General features: G+C 40.4%; 1 protein-coding gene across 2 annotated transcripts in view; it reads left to right on the top strand.

Annotated features, from left to right (window-relative positions):
* LOC121286813 (guanine nucleotide-binding protein G(q) subunit alpha) overlaps positions 1-20,918 on the top strand; it is a 120,093-nt gene that overhangs the window by 79,692 nt on the left and 19,483 nt on the right. For both annotated transcript variants that reach the window (XM_041203859.1, XM_041203861.1), the window contains exons 2-3: positions 817-1,001; positions 15,082-15,236. In XM_041203859.1, the coding sequence (XP_041059793.1) occupies positions 817-1,001; positions 15,082-15,236 (340 nt within the window). The remainder of the gene's footprint in view (positions 1-816; positions 1,002-15,081; positions 15,237-20,918) is intronic.

Genomic DNA, 20,918 nt, shown 5'->3' with positions numbered 1-20,918 from the left:
TAAAACATAGTTCTCTCCCTTGTACATACAGTGGGCGTAAGCTTTGACAGTTCTACTAGCCTTTCATGTTACATTGTCACTGAATTAGTATATTTACTTTGTGCCAGGGCACATTGGGAAACAGAATTTGTTATGTTTGCACAGGCAGTTGAATTTTTCACTGTCCAAACTTACAAGTGACAAGTGTAAATGAAGTACATGTCTTAGTAACAGTGGGATTTGTACTTCTGGAAGCCTAGAATATGAACATACACCGTACTGATTTCTCTCTTTTTAAGAAAATTAACCCCAATGTCCTCTTATTTGAAACTTTTAGATAAATGTGAATTTATTTTCTTAGTTGTCTTTAATGTGCTGTTAATATAAATACATTTTACCATGAATGGATTATTGGAAGAAAGTCATGATCCTACATGAAAGAAACCTTGTGTGGGGTGAGGGGGAGGTTAGGCAGTTGCATTGGAATAAATTAAATGTGATAGAATTAAGAAGATTTTTTTCCTTGAACTTTAATTTTGCCCAGCCAGTGTTCTACATGTTCTCAATTTAACCATCCCATTCTCAAATGCTTTCACCAATGTTACAGGGTAAAATAGGATGCCTCCATTTATTTCACGCTATTATTTTCTAATTTTTACCATGGAAATTATTATTGCAATTATCTTCATTATTAAGTGGATTTTAATAAGTGATAATCAGCATTCCAGTAGAAACATCTGTAAATATATACTGTGTTATTTTAAAGTGATGACAGTGTTGTAGTGAAATACTCAAATCAGTCCGTTGTGCTAACCTTGTGCAATTATTGTTTTCTAGGTACTGGAGAAAGTGGCAAGAGTACATTCATCAAACAGATGCGAATCATACATGGGAGTGGATATTCAGATGAAGACAAAAGGGGCTATACGAAGTTAGTCTACCAGAATATATTCACTGCCATGCAGTCCATGATCAGAGCCATGGAAACCCTTAAAATACAATATAAATATGAGCAAAATAAAGTAAGTTTCTAACATGCAGAGTGACCACTATTTCTTGTTACAGCAATTTGTGTTCAACAGTCATCAAACTGTATTTTTGCCATAGAAGAATAGTCAAAAGCTTGCCTATCACTCTGACTTTCATTTAACAGTAGACCTTTTTCTTAAATCATTCATTCTTCCACTTTATATAAGCAAAGCCCCTTTTATTTCTTTCAGTCATTCCCCACCAAAGTTCCCAGCAGGCAGGGAGCAAACTTAGTCCCAGGTCTTTGCTAATGTTTTTTCCAATTTGCTGCTAGGAATTGGAACAAAGTTGGATCTGAAGGATTTTCCACTAATATGTTGCCCTTCTCCAGGAAAGAGGCACTTTACAGCACCTTGGTGCTTTAATTTGACAACCTAACTGAAATCCAAAATGTGATGCGCCAGTAATCAATTCATGTGGCTAATAATCCTAATTCAGGTAGGATTAGCAATTTGCATCCATCTCAAATAGTGACAGTTGGAACTGACAACAGAGTTGTAATTGGCTCCTACTCTATGCACGTGCAATAAAGAATTGCATCATTACCTAAAGAGGAAATTTGCAGGGCTACTGGGAAAGGGTGGGGGAATGGAAATAGGTGAATTGTTCTTTCAGGGAGCTAGCACAGGCATGACTGGTGAATGGCCTCCTTCAGTGCTGTAACCATTCTATGATTCTGTGTGACATTGATTTAGCAACTTGTTGACCACTAGGGGTATTATTTGATATTTTCACTGCAGTCGTTGGCCCCAGGCGGATACCTGAAAACATCACTGTAGAGATACAGTATAGATATAATATCTATAATTTAAGACAACAGTTGCTGAATTGTCTCGGTTTTCTTGTGAATGAATCAATATCATTTTGGTTTGGATTTTTAAAATCCATTTTTACAATGTAGTTGTAGCAGGGCTGCTCATTTGTAGTTTCCTTGAACGTGTTGCTGGGCTGTTTTCTTAAATCGCTGAACGATTTGATACAACCAAGTAGCTTGCTAGGTGACTTCAGAGAGCAGTTAAAAGTCAGCCTTAGTGTGGAATTGGTATCATAGGCCATTATGGGGAGGGATGTTAAGTTTTCTTCCTTAAAGGATTTTAGTGAACCATATGGGTATTAACAAAACTTCAGGAGCCTCCTGGTCAGTTTTATTTGCAGATCAAATTGAATTCAAACCCTTCAGCTGCATTGGTGGAATTTAAACTCTTTGTTCTCTGCATTATTAGTTCAGTAACATACTTTCATACCTTTTAGTTGCATAGTCTAAATAATTATTGTTGAACTATTTGAGTATAATATTTCAGTATTTATTGTGCAAACGTTAGGAAAGTTTTTAACTTTGCCGAAACAGCTTTGAACTTTACTCCGCTATTAAATAGTCCTGATACATGGCCAGACTTGCATTTGTAATAGTACTTCATCATGACTTCCATAAACATCAGCCATTTGCATGGAAACAAATTAGTACAGTAATATCTATAAATATTTGTACTTTGCAAGATCCCATATGATGATTGATATTAATCTGCTCTTGGTGATATTTGTTGAGGAAGGAGGGTTGGCCAGGGCAGTGGGTAAGCCCAGGCTTGAACAGTGCAATGTGCTTGTGTTTACCTGACCCACTGGAGCAGGCAGGCATCCGAAGGATGACACCACCTGCCATCAGCCTAGATTATGTGATCAAGTCCTAGAAAAGAGATTGATTGAGCAACTGAATGAGGTAGCATGGATGTACTGTGATTATTCTGTAGTAGAACGTGTTCTTAATTGTCCGAAGCAGACAATTGAAACATGCATAAACAGGAATCTCATACGACACTGGACTAGTAACAGTTTTGAAGTTGTTACAACTGTGTCATTTTGACATGGTTGTTGGAAGCTGCTGCTGTTAGCCAATGCATTGTTATCTTTTATGTGGCAAAAACAACAATAACTTATATAGCTCCTTTTAATGTAATGAAATGTCCCAAGACATTTCACAGGAGCAATATAGAACAGAAGCATGATACCAAGCCACACAAGGAGATATTAGGGCAGATGATCAAAAGCTTCATCAGAGAGATATGTTTTAAGGAGTGTCTTAAAGGAGGAAAGCGAGGCAGAAGGGCTGAGAGGGGTAGGAAGTGAACTCCAGAGTTTGTGACTTGGGCAGCTGAAGACATAGCCATCAATGGTGGAGCAGTTGTAATTGTGAGTGTACAAGAGGCCAGAATTAAAGTGAAGGTAGTTCAGAGGGTTGTGGGGTTGGAGGAAATTAGAGAGATAAGGTGGGTCATGGTCTTGGGAGGGATTTGAAGCGAGGATGAGAATTTCAAAATTAAAATGTTGCTTAAACAGGAACCACTATAGATCAGCAAGCACAGAGGTGATAGGGGGACAGGAGTTGCTGCGATCTAAGACACAGACAACAGAGCTTTGGATGACTTCAGGTTTATGGAGGGTAGGATGTGGGAGATCTGCCAGGAATGCACTGGAATAGTCAAGTCTAGTGGAAACAAAGGCATGGATGAGGATTTCAGCAGCACGTGAGCCGAGATGGGGAAATCGAGCCATGTTATGGAGGTGGAAATAGGCTATCTTGGAGTGGTGCGAATATGAAGTTGGAAGCTCATCTTGGGATCAAATATGAACAGACTGGCATGATTTCAGACTATTGTCTGGGAGAGGAATGGAGTCCTTAGCTAGGGAACGGAGTTTGGTGTGGGGACCAAAAACAGTGGCTTCAGTCTTCCCTTTATTCAATTGGAGGAATTTTTTTCTCATCCAGTGCTGGATGTCAGATAAGCTGCATAATTTAGCAACAGTGGAAGAGTCGAGAGAGTTGGTGGTAAGATAGAGCTGAGTGTTGTCAGCGTACATGCGAAACTAACGCTGTGCCTCCATATGATTTCACTGAGGGCCAGCATGTAGATGAGAAATAAGAGGCAGCCAAGGATAGATCCTTGGTGAATGCCAGAGTTAACAGTACAGAAGCAAGAAGAGAAGCCATTAGAAGTGATTCCCTGGCTACGATTAGATAGATAACAATGAAACCACATGAGAGCAGTCCACCCAGCTGGACGACAGTGGAGAGGCATTGGAGGAGGCTGGTGTGGTCGGACAGGTCGAGAAGTATCAGGAGGGATCATTTATCTTTGGCACAGTTACACAGGATGTCACTTGTGATTTGGATAAGAGCTGTTTCGGTATGGTAACATGGACGGCAACCTGATCGGCGGGGATTTGAAATGGAATTCCCGGGAAAGCTGGGTATGCATTTGGGAGGTGCCATCATTGAAGGACTTTTTAGAGGAGAGGGACGTTAGAGAAGGGACAGTAGTTTTTCAAGGCCAGAGGATTAAGTATGGTTTTTTTTTGAGGAGGGGGTGATGAATTGTACCATTGTTGTAGCTACTCTTTTAGACTTCAGTTTAAATTAAAAACTACAGAAAATACCCCTTTTGTAATCTTGTAATAATTCCAGTATGGAAAGATTAACTCTAGTTTGTTTTAGAATTGATTGGCTATCAGTTCTTTGTTTCTCCATTTAGATATGTTCAGTTTCTAACACAAATTTTACATTGTACTTTGTTTAAAGGACAAGTTTTATGAGCTTGTTGAATGATAAGTTGGTAGAATATTTATATTTGCTTAATACAACCCTAGATGAGCATCTTCAATACCTGTTTTAACTGACCATTCTTCCTGCACGAGATTGGACAGTGAGTCTTCCCTAGGCTATCATTGGAGCTACTGTAACCAAGACATTCACACATCTGTTTGTTGTTGACATCCTCTCATCCATGAGAGATGATGGGAATGCAGTCTCAGAACTTTGCTGAGGTCAGTTGAGATCATCTATACTTTTGACGGCTAAACAAGCAGATTCTGAAAAGGCAAAGTCTGCCACAAGTGCCACATATGAAGTTGTCCCTTGCCAATGGTGCAAGATTATCTCTGCTGATGCCTTGTTTGCAGGCCTGCTGTCTGCTTTGGAGACATATATTTACTATTCTTCAAACAGCTCTAAAAGTCGCTCATTCTCCTGCAGCGTCTCAGACTAGATTTTTTTTTTGCTGCTCAAAGCTGACTCCACTCTGTCTTCAAATTATTGTTGGTCCCACTGCAGGACTTCTGGCTTTGACTTTGGACACTCTCTATTTCACTGGTATCAGGGACATTTTGTCATGCCAAATCCTGGCTTTAATTCTTCAAGGCTTTGCAGTACTTCACTATTTTTGCATTCTACCAGAAGTAAAATAATTACTGCTGACCTTAAAGGGGTTTTGGAACCTCAGAGTCTTGGGCCATATGAGATTAAACTACAAAAAAGTCAAGCTGCATTTACTTTGGCCACATGTTCAGCTGAACTGATAAATTTGACAGAAACGCTAAGTCATTGTACCACAACACAAATCCAACAAATGCATCAATATTTTAGATTTGGTATTCCAAATAGTGTTGTACTTTCATACATAATTTTTCTAGTGGCAGAAGCCCAGAAATGTATGTCATGCTACCATGTATATTACATTTTCTGTATTTATCATGACTAAGCTGCGGGTTACAGTATGGAAATTCTAAGCCCCTGCAACTTAATCTGTTGTTGACTGTTAAGTTTTTCAGGATGCCGATGTGTATGTGGTTTTCATGTTCACACGATTAAATACAAAGCAAATGTACTCTACTTCTGATGGTCGCTAAAACTAACAATATTCCCATTAAAAAGGGACACAATTTATGTAAGTTTGTCATAGGGAGCTCACAATACTGTACCATTTAAATAGAGAGAGATTACAGAACTTGGTGGTGCAGAGGGATCTTTGTGTCCTGTTACATGAATCTCAAAAAGTTAATATGCAGGTACAACAGGTGATGAGGAAGGCAAATGGAATGTTGGCATTTATTGCAAGGGGAATGGAATATAAAAGTAGGGAATCTTTACTGCAGCTGTACAGGCCATTGGTTAGACCACTTCTGGAATATCATGTATAGTTTTCGTCTTATATGAAGAAAGTATAATTACATTAGCAGTACGGAGAATTTTTGCTCGACTTGTTCTTGAGATGGAGGGCTTATCTGTGAAGAAAGGTTGAACAGGTTAGGCCTATGCCCATTGGAGTTTACAAGAATAAGAGGTGATCTTATTGGAACCTATAAAATCCTGAGGGGACTTGATGGGGTAGATACTGGGAGGGCGTTTCCCCTTGGGGAGATGAGAACTAGGGGACACAGTTTAAGAATAAGAGGGTCTCTCTTTTGAGACAGGATGAGAATTTTTTTCTCTTGGGGTCTTTAATCTGTGGAATTCTCTTCCCCAGAGAGCAATGGAGTCTGGATCATTGAATTTATTCAAGGCTGAGTTGGACAGACTTTTGATAGACAAGGGGAGTCTAGGGTTATGGGGTGAGATAGGAGAGTGGAATTGAGACCATAATCAGATCAACCATGATCTTATTGAATGGCAGAGAAGGCTCAAAAGGCCAAATGACCTACTCCTCCTAAACTCTTGCTCAGTCAGTCTAACAGATACATTATCTAGATAACGTGTATTCGGTGACTATCTTAAATTTTTCCTTTTTGGAAAACTTGTTCTGATTCTTTAATGGATCTGAAACAGACAGGTCCTTAAAAATTAAGGAATTGGTCATAAGCTAGTAGAATTCTGCTCCTTTACAAAATATATTGAGGTATGCATAGCGATTGAGTCAGTATGTGAAGATCATGAGTTGCAAGGGTTTGAATTATGCCACTTAGTTTCTAAAAAATGTTCAGAGTTTTTTAATAAAGGAGGTTTAAGATAGTCATCCTGCCAGCCATTTAACCGGCTGTGTGCCAGAGACCTTTATTTCACTTTGTCTTTAAAGAAAATATTATGAAATTGCTGTATTCAGGTGTTAAAATTCAAAGGATTTCTAAAGTTTGACTAAATGTTAGATTTTGGATTTAAATTTTTTTTTTACCAATCTTCGTCGTGAATATCCTCACTTACAGTAAATGTATACTCTAGCTTAGCTTATGACAAATTGATGTAACTTATTTCCCTTTTAAGTATTGTGGTCTTAGTAATTGTGAAAAGCAGAGTACATTCACTTGCATTTGATTATGTGAATATAGCTCAATTACATATTTATTGGATTGCCACCGCCTCTGACGCTTGGGTACCCTGTATGGTTTAACAATTTCAGCAATATTGCATTGTATAATGTATTTTTTTCCAAACACTAATTACCCATGCATTCTACAAACGTACAAACAAGGAGCAGATAAGGAACTGGCCATTGGTCCCCTTGAGCCTGCACTGCCATTTAATAAGATCATGGCTGACCTGACAGTAATCTCAAATCTGCATCCTGCCTACCCCTGATAACCTACCACCCCCTTGCTTACCAAGAATCTATCCACCTCTGCCTTAAAAATATTCAAAGACTCTACTTCCTCCGCCTTTTCAGGAAGAGTTCCAACAACTCACCACATTCTGAGAGGAAAGATTTCACCTCATCTCTGTTTTAAACACCTCATTTTTAAATAGTGGCCCTAGTCCTAGATTCTCCCACAAGAGGAAACATGCTCTCCACATCCACCCTGCCAAGACCCCTCAGGATCTCTTTTTTTACTGAATTGATTCTCTGTGGAATCTGCTTCAGTGATCTGGGTCATCCTGTGTAGGCTAAAACTTGGGGGCATTGCATGATCAATGTAATTCGAAGAAATGAGTTAATCAGTGACTTAGCTGAGAGATGGTGAGGTCTTCCATTCCTGCCTCAAAGATGCCCACTTTGCTGACTTTTCTAGTGGCAGTGCTTATGTTTGTGGCTAAATCTCTACATGTTCGAAGCTTTCCAGGTGTTTGTTGTTGAGACCCAATCATTAAGTTCCAAGTGATAGACCTAGGAATAAGCCTAGAAAAACCAAAAGTTGTAGCTACTTGAGAATTCACTTTTTGTTGAGAGGTGATGGGGGTGGGTGTCAGGGCGAGGCAATTATTAAGCCGGCTGTATTTGGGAAGTAGTTTGGCTATATCTTTAAAGCATTATTAGACTTACTGATACTATACTAACAGCAACAACAACTTGCATCTATATAACGCCTTTTAAGCATCTCAATCATCTGATCTGATGCTCACAGCTGGGAATTTAAACCTGGAGAATCAGGGTTAATTTCTTTTAGTTCTTTGACCTGTAATACCTGAGAGTTAAGCACTCCCCCCACCTGACCACCACCACGGGGAGAGAGATTACGGAATGATCTTTTTAAAATTAATCACATCATTGAAGTTAATTTTCCTTTCAGAATCTACACTGACTCCTCTTATTAAATTAGTTTTTGCAAGAGATATGCTGTTATTTCTCATAACTCTGGCAGTTTCCCCACAACCTAGGTAGCATTTTCTGGATGTGGTTATTGTTTTGTATCTTCCCAACTTGATCTTTAATTTCATCTGTTTTCAATCAAGATCTTTGCCAAGCCGCCAACTGTTTGCTTTGCAACTGAGATATGTGTCATCAAGACCTAGTGCTGGTTTCATTCAGTGCAGTAAACCTAGAAATTATTTCTTTGGTATCATTAAAATGTTGTTCTTGGTAAGCTGTACCTTTCAGTTAAGGATCTTCAATGTTTGTGATGAGGTCAATGATTTCCAACTCTTAAAAGATGAGGAAAGCAGCCTTCTAATGAAAATACAACATGTACCTAAGTCGTCAAAGTCTGAAGCTAATGAGACAAATAAATTAAGGCTTAATATTCCTATAAAACATTTTAATGTACACCGTTTGAAAATTAAGGTATGTAGAAAAATGTCTTCAATTGGAAAAACAATGTATGTAACCCCTTGGGTTAGACAGAACTTTAGAGTTGGCCAGTGGTGAGGGACAGGAGGGTGTGACTGAGAGTCAGGCAGGTATGGAGAATCAGCATGTGGTAATGGAGGAGCTTCAGCCCTGACTTTGTCCAACATATACAAGGTGCTTGCTACCTGCTTCATTGAGAAATGAGCAAATTGAATGAGCATGCTGGTCATGGCACCATGGTGAAGGATGTCATTCAAGTGGGAGGAGCAACAAGGAATGTGGTAGTGATAGGGGACAGTACAGTCAGAAGGATAGATACTGTTCTCTGCAGCTGGGACCGGGATCTCCAAAGGTTGTGTTGTCTGCCATCTCCAGGGTACATCTTGTGGCTGGAGAGGAACTTGGGAGTGGGAGGACCCAGTTATTGTGATCCACATGGGAACCAATGACATGGATAGGACCAGGAATAATGTTCTGCCAAGAGCATTTGGGGAGTTAGAATCCAAGTTAAAATGCAGACCATCAAAGGTATCATCTCTGGATTGTTACCTGAGTCACATGCAGTTGGTATAGGGTTGAGCTATTTTGATGGGATGGGCTCCACATGAATTGGGCTGGGACCAGTGTCCTGGCCAATCGTATAACTAGGGCTGTGGACAGGGTTTTAAATTTGCAGAGGGGAGGAGGAGGGTTCGGGTGAAGGAAGATTTAGAAATCCAAAGAGAAAGGTCAAGGCATTGGAACAGCATAGCTTTGTAGGTAGAGACAAGAAAGTGAGACAGGAAGAGACAGAGTGGAAAAAAATCGTACAGCAGCAAATAAGATCATTGCAGGGAATAGAAGTAAAAAAAATGAAATCAGATGTTCTTTATCTGAATGCACAAAGTATCTGCAATAAAATAAATGAAGTAGTGGCACAAATAGAGGGAAATGATTTGGATCTAATCATTATCTCAGAGACATAGGGCTGGATTTTTCCCTCACCAGGCATGTTTTCAATGGGTGGGTGGGTGGGGGGGTGCACATCAAATAGGATAGGTGCCAACCTCACCACCTTTCTACTCGCTCCCATTATACGGGGACTGGACGGGCGCCAAAATCAGCTGCCTGTCAGCCATATTTAAATAAATTATCAAGAGTCAATTGAGTTTGTTAACAAGCCAATTGATCCTAATAAAAACCTGCCCATGCCATATTACTGTTGGCGTGGGCAGTCGGGTGGGAGTGGGCTGTCCGCTTTTTCAAAAAACTTTTTATAAGAGCAGGAAGGAAAGGGGATACTATCTTCGGGGGTGGGGGTGCCCTTTGTGCAACAAGGGGCAGCCCCCCTAAGATAGTACCCCCCCTTTCTCTCTATCCACCTGCTCTGTAAAACATACCACCCCCGCTTCTCTTCCTAGACTGCCCTCCCTGCCCAAGACCCGTGCCTTAACTTACATGAGCCTCCTTCTTGGGTCTGCTTGCAGCCCCAGCAGCACCCACCAATGTGCTCTTGGCACTGTCGGGATTGCTGGAGCTGCCAGCCAATCCGATTGGCTGGCAGTTCCCGTGGGTGGGACTTCTTCCCACTGAGGGACGAAAGTCCCCTACATAGCCCACTTGCTGTGTATTGTGGCTCTGGAGCAAGCGACTTGGCTCCATGCTGACTTTGCCTCCAGGGGAGTTAGCTGTCGGCCACCACCCCCAGTAAATGCTGCCCGTGGTTAAAGTGATGAAGGTTGGGAAGTGAGTACTCCAGGCAACACACTGTTTCGGAAGGACAGACAGACAAAAGTGGAGGGGTAGTCTTGATGGTAAAGGATAACATAACGTTAGTGAGAAAGGACCTGGCCTCAGAAGATTATGAAATAGCATAGTATCGGTCAAAATTAGGAATAGCAAGAGTCAGAAAGCACTGGTGGGAGTTTTGTTTATAGGGCCCTACTGTAGCTGTACTGTTGGACAGAACAATAAACAAAAAATTATTGGAGGGTGCAACAACGGAAATTGAATAATTGTGTGGGACTTCAATCATCTTATAGGTTGGAACAATCAAATTGGCAAAAGTGGTCTCAAAGATGAGTTTGTAGAACGTTACTGTTTCTTGGAGCAATACGTTGTGGAACTGACAAGGGATAAAACTATCTTAGATTTAGTATTTAATGAAGCAGGGTTAATTAGTAAAAGATACATGTTAAGCTTGAAAGTGATATAGTCCAACCACAAATCTTATACCAATGCATTGGCTTTAAGTTTGAGGGGAGAACTGGCTAAGGTTAATTGGGTAAACTAAAAGATATAGATGTGAATGAACAGTGAGAAGCATTTAAAGAAACAATTCAAAATGTTCAACAAAAGTATATTCTATTGAAAGCAAAAGCTCAGCAGAAAAGACCCATCCGTAGCTCACTCAGGAAATTAGGGGTGGTATTAGATTAAATGAAGAGGTTTACAATGCTGCAAAAACAGTAGCAAATCTGAGTATTGGGAGTGTTTTAGAAAGCAACGGGCTACCAAAAAGTTGACAAATTGGAAAACAAATAGAATGAGAGTAAACTTGCCAAAAATACAAAAAACAATTCTAAGAGCTTTTATAAATCTATATAAAAAAAAAGTAGCTAAAGTAAACATTGGTCCCTTAGAAGCAGAGACAAGATAAATTATCATGGAGAATGAGGAAATGGCACACACATTGAACAAGTATTTTTGTCTGTCTTCACAGTAGAAGACACAAATTTCATACCAGAAATAAAGGATAACCTTTTCTTTTCCTCCATGGGATGTGGGTGTCACTGGTGAGGCTGGCATTTATTGCACACCCCAGTTGCCCTTTAGAAGCTGATGGTGAGTTGCTTTCTTGAACTGCTGCCGTCCGTGGTGTAAGTACACCGACAGTGCTGTTAGGGAGGAAGTTCCAGGATTTTGACCCAGTGACAGTGAATGTACAGTGATGTATTCCCAAGTCAGGATGGTGAGTGACTTGGGGAATGTCCAAGTGGTAGTGTTCCCACGTGTCTGCTGCCCTTGTCCTTCTAAATGGTAGCAGTCTTGTGTTTAAAAGGTGCTGCTTAAGGAGCCTTGGTGAGTTCCTGCAGTGCATCTTGTAGATGGTACACACTGCTGCTGCAGTGCCTCAGTGATGGAGGCAGTGAATGCTTTTGTGGATGCTGTACCAGTGAAGAGGGCTGTTTGATCTGGATGGTGTCAAGCTTCTTGAGCATTGAAGCTGCACTCATCCAGGCAAGTGGGATTATTCCATCAGATGACGGACTTGTGCCTTGTAATTGGTGGACAGACTTTGGGGAGTCAGGAGGTGAGTTACTCACCACAGGATTCCTAGCCTCTTACCTGCTCTTGTACCCGCAGTATTTATATGGCTAGTCCAGTTCAGTTTCTGGTCAATGGTGACCTCCCCCCAGGATGTTGATAGTGGGGGATTCAGCAGTGGTAATGCCATTGAATGTCAAGAGGCGATGGTTAGATTCGCTCTTTTGGAAATAGTCATTGCATGGCACTTGTGTGGTACGAATGTTACTTGCCACTTACCAGCCCAAGCCAGAATATTATCTAGATATTGTTGCATTTGGACATGGACTGCTTCAGTATCTGAGGAGTCGTGAATAGTGCTGAACATTGTGCAATCATCAGCGAACATCCCCAATCCTGATCTTAAGATGGAAGGAAAGTCATTGATGAAACAGCTGAAGATGGTTGGGCCTAGGATACTACCGTTAAGATCTTCTGCAATGATGCCCTGGAACTGAGGTGATTGGATAATTGACTTCCACAACCATCTTCCTTTGTGCTAGGTATGACCCTAACCAGCAGAGAGTTTTTACCCCTGATTCCCATTGACTCCAGTTTTGCTAGGGCTCCTTGATGCTACACTCAGTCAAATGCTGCCTTGATGTCAAGGGCAGTCACTCTCACCTCACCTCTGGAGTTATGCTGTTTTGTCCATGCTTGAGCCAAGGCTGTAATGAGGTCCGGAGCTGAGTGGCCTGGCAGCATCCAAACTGAGTGTCAGTGAGCAGGTTATTGCTAAGCAAGTGCCTCTTAATAGCACTCTTGACAACCCCTTCCATCTCTTTACCGATAGTGGAGAGTAGACTGATGGGGCGATAAAAACAAAAAAACTGCGGATGCTGGAAATCCAAAACAAAAACAGAATTACCTGGAAAAACTCAGCAGGTCTGGCAGCATCAGCGGAGAAGAAAAGAGTTGACGTTTCGAGTCGAAGGGTCATGAGGACTCGAAACATCAACTCTTTTCTTCTCCGCCGATGCTGCCAGACCTGCTGAGTTTTTCCAGGTAATTCTGTTTTTGTGATGGGGCGATAACTGGCCGGGTTGGATCTGTCCTGTTTTTTGTGGATAGGACATACCTGGGCAATTTTCCACATTGTTGGGCTTATGCCAGTGTTGTAATTGTACTGGAACAACTTGGTTAGGGCCATGACAAATTCTGAAGCGCAAGCCTTCAGTACTTTTGCTGGAATATTGTCAGGGCCCATAGCCTTTGCAGTATCGGCCCTGACAATAGGTGCTAATAAGAGTCAGGAAATTAATATCAGTGGAGAAAAAGTATTGGAGAAAATTACGGGACTAAAATATGACAAATGCCAGAGACCTGATGGCCCACACCCTAGGGCCCTGAAAAAGATATCTGCAGAGATGTGAATGCACTAGCTATGATTTTCCAAAATTGCTTAGATTTGGGAACAGTCCCATTGGACTGGTAGTTGGCAAATGTTGCATTGCTTTTCAAGAAAGGAGGCAGAGAGAAAATACTGAACCACAGGCCATTTAACCTAACATCAGTTGTTGGGAATATTATTAAGGAAGCCTTAACAATGCACTTAGAAAAGCGTGGCATGATTAGAACAAGTAAACATGGTTTTAATAAAGGGAATTCCAGTTTGACAAAATTTATTAGTTTTTTTTTTATATAACTAGTAGGGTAGATCAAGGGGAACCAGTAGATATAGTATACCTGGATTTCCAAAAGGCATTTGGTAAGATGCCACACAAGGTTAATAGGCAAGATAAGGGCTCATGGAATTGGGAGTGATGTTTTAGCATGGATAGAGGATTGGTTAATGGGCAGGAAGCCGAGAGTGGGCATAAATGAGGCTTTTTCAAGGCAGCTGTTTCATGATCAGCCATGATCATGTTGAAAGGTAGAGCAGGTTTGATGGGCCATGTGGCCTCCACCTGCTGTTATTTATTGTGTTCTTATGCATAGTTGAAGTACCAATTTGTGTAATGGATTCTTTACAATGTTTTACATCATTTAAAATTCGTATGAGGATTCCATGTAAGTACTAGATTTTAAATCCAGAGCTCTGAAATGGTCACAAGGAACCCATCCATAGAAGTGTGAATTGAAACTATGAGAGAAAAAGCTTGTCTACTATCCAACATCAGCTTACATTTATATAACAGTTATTATAAAAAGACAGATTTGCCTTGGAAGGGTTATGGTGCAAATTTTAAAAAGTAAAATTGAGGCAGGTTACTTAAACTTGGCTTGTATTGCCTTGCATTCAGAAGATTGAGTGATGATCTGAAAAAAATGTTTACAATGTAAATGGATTAGAATTGAAGAAAAACTATTTCCTCTGCTGAAGAATTGCAGAACAAGCAGACTTAATCTTAAAATTCTAGCTGGCCCAATTAATGAAATCAGGTAGCCCTTTTTCCACATAAAGAGTAGTGAAAATATGAAGCTTTCTTCCCCCAACCCTAAAAGATTGTGGATTCTGAGTCCGTTTAAAGTTTCAAAATTGAGATCCGTGAATTTTTGTTAGATGAGGGTGCCAAGCGATTTGGAGCAGAGACTGGTAAATGGTGTTCGGGTAGAAATCAGACAGGTCTAATTGAATGGGAACAAGTAAAATAAATAGGAGCTAAAGGCACATGAGTTTGTATAATATGTTGATAATGAAGCAATTCAGAAAGCTTGTGGAGAAGTAGTGATTGGGGATAATAACAATAGTTACAGAAAATACAGGAGCCAAATGTGCAATTTTAAAAAGTGAATGAATTTGAAAAAAATGAATTTTCAAGAGATTGAGGATAGAAATTGACATGTCAGGGCTAGAGGAGTATCTTTAACCGTAAGGCAAAGAGGAAGGAGGTGGAGTTAACCAGCAAGGCTCCAGTGGAGCCAAATGGGTTCTTTGCAATTCATCTTTTGGTAAAGAAGTTACAGCAGGTTTTGGTACATAATCTGTGCTTTATGTATTTAATATGGGTAATAGATATCAATTCCTTTTGCATTGAAGAGTTAAGTACAGAACCGATTATATTTTCATTTTGTTTTATAGGCCAATGCACAATTGATTCGAGAGGTTGATGTAGAAAAAGTAGCATCGTTCAATAGTCCATATGTAAGTGCAATAAAAACTCTGTGGAATGATCCAGGAATTCAAGAGTGCTATGATCGAAGGCGGGAATATCAGTTGTCAGACTCTGCTAAATAGTAAGTACGTGACTTGTTTGGAACATCTTGGGTAAAACCAGGATATGTGCCTCCTATGACACTTTAAATCGAGGAATATGATCTATGAATGTTTTGAATATAAAACAAAGCTCTTTGTACTTATGCAAATTGATATATTTTTAAATGCTTAATTATGTCTCTTGTCATTTTGAAATGAATAGAAGTTTTATATGGATCTTTCACATATACCACAAATTATGAAATGCAACATGGTTTGCAATGCATACCATTTGAACTGGTTCAGACTTGCTTTCACTGTTTCAGTAAATGGAGATAACTAAATTCCAACTTGAGCAACAACGTGCAGTTTAACCTTCATAAGATACTCGAGACTGAAAATATAGCTAATAATTAAAATTACTGAAATTCCAAATTCTTTCCTGTGGTTAAGGAACAAATTCTGAAGAATTTTCTGAAGTTGTCCATTGGAATTGGTGATGCCCTATTGCATCATTTAATTTTCTTCTCTGATCTACCCCAGGGCCCTCCCCACCACCGCCACCTCAAATTCCCATTTCCTTGAGAAGCTGGCTTCTTGCTTTGATTACAGTTGCAGTGGTACCAAATGATCTCAATTGACCATGATTCATGTGGGAGCTTTGACAGTGTGTATGGTAGCTATATGCCTATGTAATCATAACTGAGCTGCCTCTGGTCCCATCCAACATCATCTGACAACGATCACTCATTAGACAATTGGGAACAGGAACTATGGTCAATTCCCAATCCTGAAAATAGGGAGCCGCTCCTTCGGCCCAGCTTTTTCAATTATTCCTTAATTTCTGGGTGGAAACCGCTAAATGTTGTGCCTATGCGTGAGAAGGAATCAGTTAGACCCTGAAAGTTAAAGGACTGTATTGATCACGACTAGCAGTAAAGTTCATTTAAAAAGGCATAGTGAATAAAAAGTTATTGTAATGAAGAGAGTTCCAAGATTTTGACCTGGCGACAATGACCTGACGGCAATATATTTGAAGTCAGGATGGTAAGTGACTTGGAGGGGAACTTCCAGGTGGTGGTTCTCCCATCTATCTGCTGCCCTTGTCCTTCTAGATGGTAGTGATCGTGGGTTTGGAAGGCACTGTCAAAGGAGCCTTGGTAAATCCCTGAAGTGCATCTTGTAGATGGTACACACTGCTGCTACTGTGCGTCGGTGGTGGAGGGAGTGAATGTTTGTGGATGTGGTGCCAGTCAAGTGGGCTGCTTTGTCTTGGATGGTGTCAAGCTTCTTGAGTGTTGTGGGAGCTACACTCACCCAGGCGAGTGGGGAATATTTCATCACACTCCTGAATTGTGCCTTGTAGATGGTGGACAGGCTTTGGGGAGTCAGGAGATGAGTTACTTGTCGCACGATCCCTAGCTTCTGACCTACTCTTATAGCCACAGTATATATGTGGCTAGTTCAGTTCAGTTTCCGGTCAGTGATAACCCCCATGATGTTGATAGTGGGGGATTCAGTGATGGTAATGCCAATGAACATCAAGGGGCGATGGTTAGGTTCTCTGTTGTTGGAGATGGTCATTGCCTAACACTTGTCAGCCCAAGCCTGGATATTGTCAAGGTCTTGCTGGATTTGGACATGTCTTGAATAAAGAACAGCAAATCTCCAATTGTGAATTCTTTAATAGTATGTCCTACATTTTTAGAGCTTCATCAGACCACAACTTAAATGACTCGTCACACTCTAAACGTTGGGGTTTGGCTTTGCAAGCGCAAAATCTGGTAGTATAGGATTGTTTAGGAACTGATCAGAAATATTGCTAATAAAGTGAATTCACCGGATTGACATGACCATCTCCTGTGTTCAAATGCTTCAGATAGCAGATTACTAAATTGATGAAATTGTACAATAAGTTATAAACTGCAAATTATATTTTTTTTGTAACAGTTACAAAGTTAGTATAGAAGATTTCACTTGTTTATACAATTTTTAAGGCATATCTTCTTGGTTTTAAAAAGGGCAATATTTTGTCAAATCTTAATAAATTTGGGCTGTGACTGTAACATAAAGCCTATACGTGAGCTTTTATTAAACCATTATATGATCTATAAGTACATATAGTTCATTACATGGACTGAAGTGTGGTGGTACAAGAAGAACTGGAAAATTGAAAAAGCCTTGACGTATTTCATTATAGAACTGCACCCCCCCGCCCCCCCGGACTGGACCTGTCTATCAAGTGCTTTTCAAAGGTCCTTTCTTCAGAAATCTGACTCAGATCTTTCATCTATTCCCAGAACAAAGCCTAAAGGAGGGAACCTTGGAATCAGGTTCCCTTATTTGACAGACCATCGTAACTTTGTCTTCACAGTCCAAATAGACACTATTAAGTAAATTGGTTTCATGATCTTGGGAAATAACTCTTGTTAAGTCAATTTTTCTGGACATCAGTAATACCTTTTGAAGTGACATTTTGAAAACCAGCCTGTGGTACGCATCTCTGGCATCTACAGAACAAGGGCGCTGAAAGACAGACAACTGGGCGATTCTCTTCCCATGTGCAGTAATCAAAATTGGTGACCAGCCATATCTCCTAAATAGATATTAAAAATACTTTCGCTTCATTATTTGAACTTTGACGTTGAGAAAGTTGACTTCGTGTAGCATATCTGGTAACCTCTTGAACAGGATGGTGCAAGCGTTAAATTAAGGTGAACAGTGATCATTATTAGTATTACGCATGGAGTTGTCAGATAAACATTATTTGATCCATCTTTCTCAGCATAAATCTAACTATTTCACAAAAAGAAGTGTTTTCTGTATTTCTCTTAAGTTAACATTGCTTACCTGAAAAAACAGAAGGAAGGCCTCACTACTAAAGATTAAGTGATAGAAACCAACTTGGTCAAATGAAATGCATGGTTTGTCCAAAAGGAAATTATTGCCTGTCCACTTCTACTCTCCCTTTACAGACAATCAGCTTCTTGAATAGAAATTGCATCTGATCATTGCCAGTATGAATGAAGTGGACCAAAGAAATTAGAAGAGTGGATATCCTTAAGAAATGCAAGAATAACTCAATCTGGCCAATTCCCACATCAGCCTACTCCCAATCATCAGCAAATTGATGTCCACCAGTGCTATTAAATGGCACTTAATTACCAAAGAACTGCTCACAGATGCTCAATTTGGGCTCCACCAGTCACTTAGCTTCAGACCTCATTACAGCTTTATCCCAAACATGGATGAAAGAGTTGAATGCCAGAGATAAGGTGACAGTGTCTATTCTTGACATCGAGGCTACAATTTGACACTGTGGTACCAAGGAACCCCTGCCCCTGAAAAATTGAAGTCATTGGGACTCATAGGAAAAACTCTCCACTGGCTGGAGTCATATGTAGCACAAAGGAAAATTGTTGATTTTTGGAGGTTAATCATTTCAGCCTCAGGATATTGCTGCAGGAGTTCCTTAGGGCACTGCCCTAGCCCCAACCATCTTCGGCTGCTTCGTCAGTGACCTCTCCGTTGTAAAGTCTGAAGTGCTGATTTGCTGATGACTGTATAGTATTCAGTTCCATTTGCATCTCCTCAGATAATAAAAGCAGCCAGTGCTGGCATGCCGAAAGATCTGATCAGCATCGAGGCTTAGCTAATAAGTGCCAAAAATTGAGAGACTAATGACCATCTCCAACAGGGAGAGTCTAACCATTTCCCCATGACACTCAACAGCACTCTTATTGTCAAATCCCCCATCAACCTCCTGGAGCTTGGCCTAAATAGCCAAGTGGTTATGGTATTGGGTTTGTAACCCCAAGATCAAGAGTTCAAATCTCACAATGGCCAACTATGAAACAATGTACCTTCATCTGAAACAGATGGAAACGGGTTTGTACTGGAAAGAGTTACCTCATCAAGTTTATGGCTTGGCCTAAATAGCCAAGTGGTTATGGTACTGGGTTTGTTAACCCCAAGATCAAGAGTTCAAATCTCACAATGGCAAACTATGAAACAATGTAACTTCATCTGAAACAGATGGAAATGGGTTTGTACTCAAAAGAGTTACAACCAATCAGCATTCTTGCTTGGCCTAAATAGCCAAGTGGTTATGGTACTGGGCTTGTAACCCCAAGATCAAGAGTTCAAATCTCACAATGGCAAACTATGAAACAATGTAACTTCATCTGAAACAGATGGAAATGGGTTTGTACTCAAAAGAGTTACAACCAATCAGCATTCTTGCTTGGCCTAAATAGCCAAGTGGTTATGGTACTGGGTTTGTAACCCCAAGATCAAGAGTTCAAATCTCACAATGGCAAACTATGAAACAATGTAACTTCATCTGAAACAGATGGAAACAGGTTTACTCAAAAGAGTATCAACCTCCTGGAGTCCTCATTGGTCAGGAACTTAACAGGATTAACCAAGTATTGTGACTACAAGTATAGGTAAAAGGCCGAGTATTCTATCCCAAGTGACTCATCTCCTGACTCCCTAAAGCCTTTTCCCCATCAATTATAAATCAGGAGTATGATGGAATACTTTCCATCATTGCATGTATGAGCACAGCTCCAACAACATTTAAGAAGTTCAACATCATCCAGGAGAAAGCAGCAGCTTCCACTGTGAAGAAGAATGATACGGACCTGAAACGTTAATTCTGTTACTCTTTTTCCACGGTTGCTGTCGGACCCGCTGAGTTTTTCCAGCATTTTCTGTTTTGATTTCATATTTTCAGCATCCACAATATTTTGCTTTTATTCGAGAAAGTAGAGGCTTGATTAATTCCCCACCCACCACCTTAAACATTCACTCCTTCCAGCACACCTTAGTTGTAGTATGTACCATCCGCAAGGGGCAATTCACCAAGGCTGCTTCCTTCAATCCCACCTCACAAACCCAAAACCTCTACAACCTGTCAAAAAGGTAGCAGGAGCATGGGAACACCACAACATGCTTTTTTTCCCTCCAAGTCGCACACCATCCTAACTTGGAAATATGTATTCCATCATTGTCGCTGGGCCAGAATCCTGGAAATCCCTTACTAACAGCACTTGAGGAGTACCTTCATCATATGGCCAGCAGCTATTCAAGAAACCGACTCATCACAAGACAATTAAAGATGGGCAATAAATGATGGCCTTTGTAGTGCATTTCACAAAGGATTTTTTTTAGAAGGCCCTATCTCCCAGCTGTACCTTGGTCATCTTGCCTTCTGTTCGCTCTCCTTCTCTCTACCCCCACCCTCCCCCCCGCCAATTCTTCTGCCTCACCATTGTTGAGAATGGATCTACAGCTGTATTGGGTTTACTGTCTACCTATGCTTCTCCCCACCTTTTAAAGGCCTTCTAAAAAGCCTATCTTTTCGACCTTGCATTTGGCCATCTTTCCTAATCTTCATGTTGATTGTCCATTTCTGCTCTGTAAAATACTAAGTGACACATGCATTTTATATAACACCTTTAATTGAGTAAGTTCTTAAAGTTTGGTCTTGCAAGTTCAGTATTTTACAAGGACTGTAATTCACCTTGTGATAGAATAATGTAGTCTCATTTAACCAACTACAGAGACATCCTTACTTTTAAATTCCATATTCTAAAACATATAATTCCATACTGCGTGCTGATCCCATGACCAATTCCATTTCAGAACCTGTCTCTTACAATATTGGAGGAGTCCAGCTGGGTTGTCTGTTTGCTCCAAGCTCTCTCTCAGAACTAACC

The sequence above is a fragment of the Carcharodon carcharias genome, chromosome 14, assembly GCF_017639515.1.
Source record: "Carcharodon carcharias isolate sCarCar2 chromosome 14, sCarCar2.pri, whole genome shotgun sequence".
NCBI lineage: Eukaryota > Metazoa > Chordata > Chondrichthyes > Lamniformes > Lamnidae > Carcharodon > Carcharodon carcharias.
The sequence above is the reverse complement of the archived record's forward strand: the minus strand, read 5'-3'. Positions and strand labels throughout refer to the sequence as shown.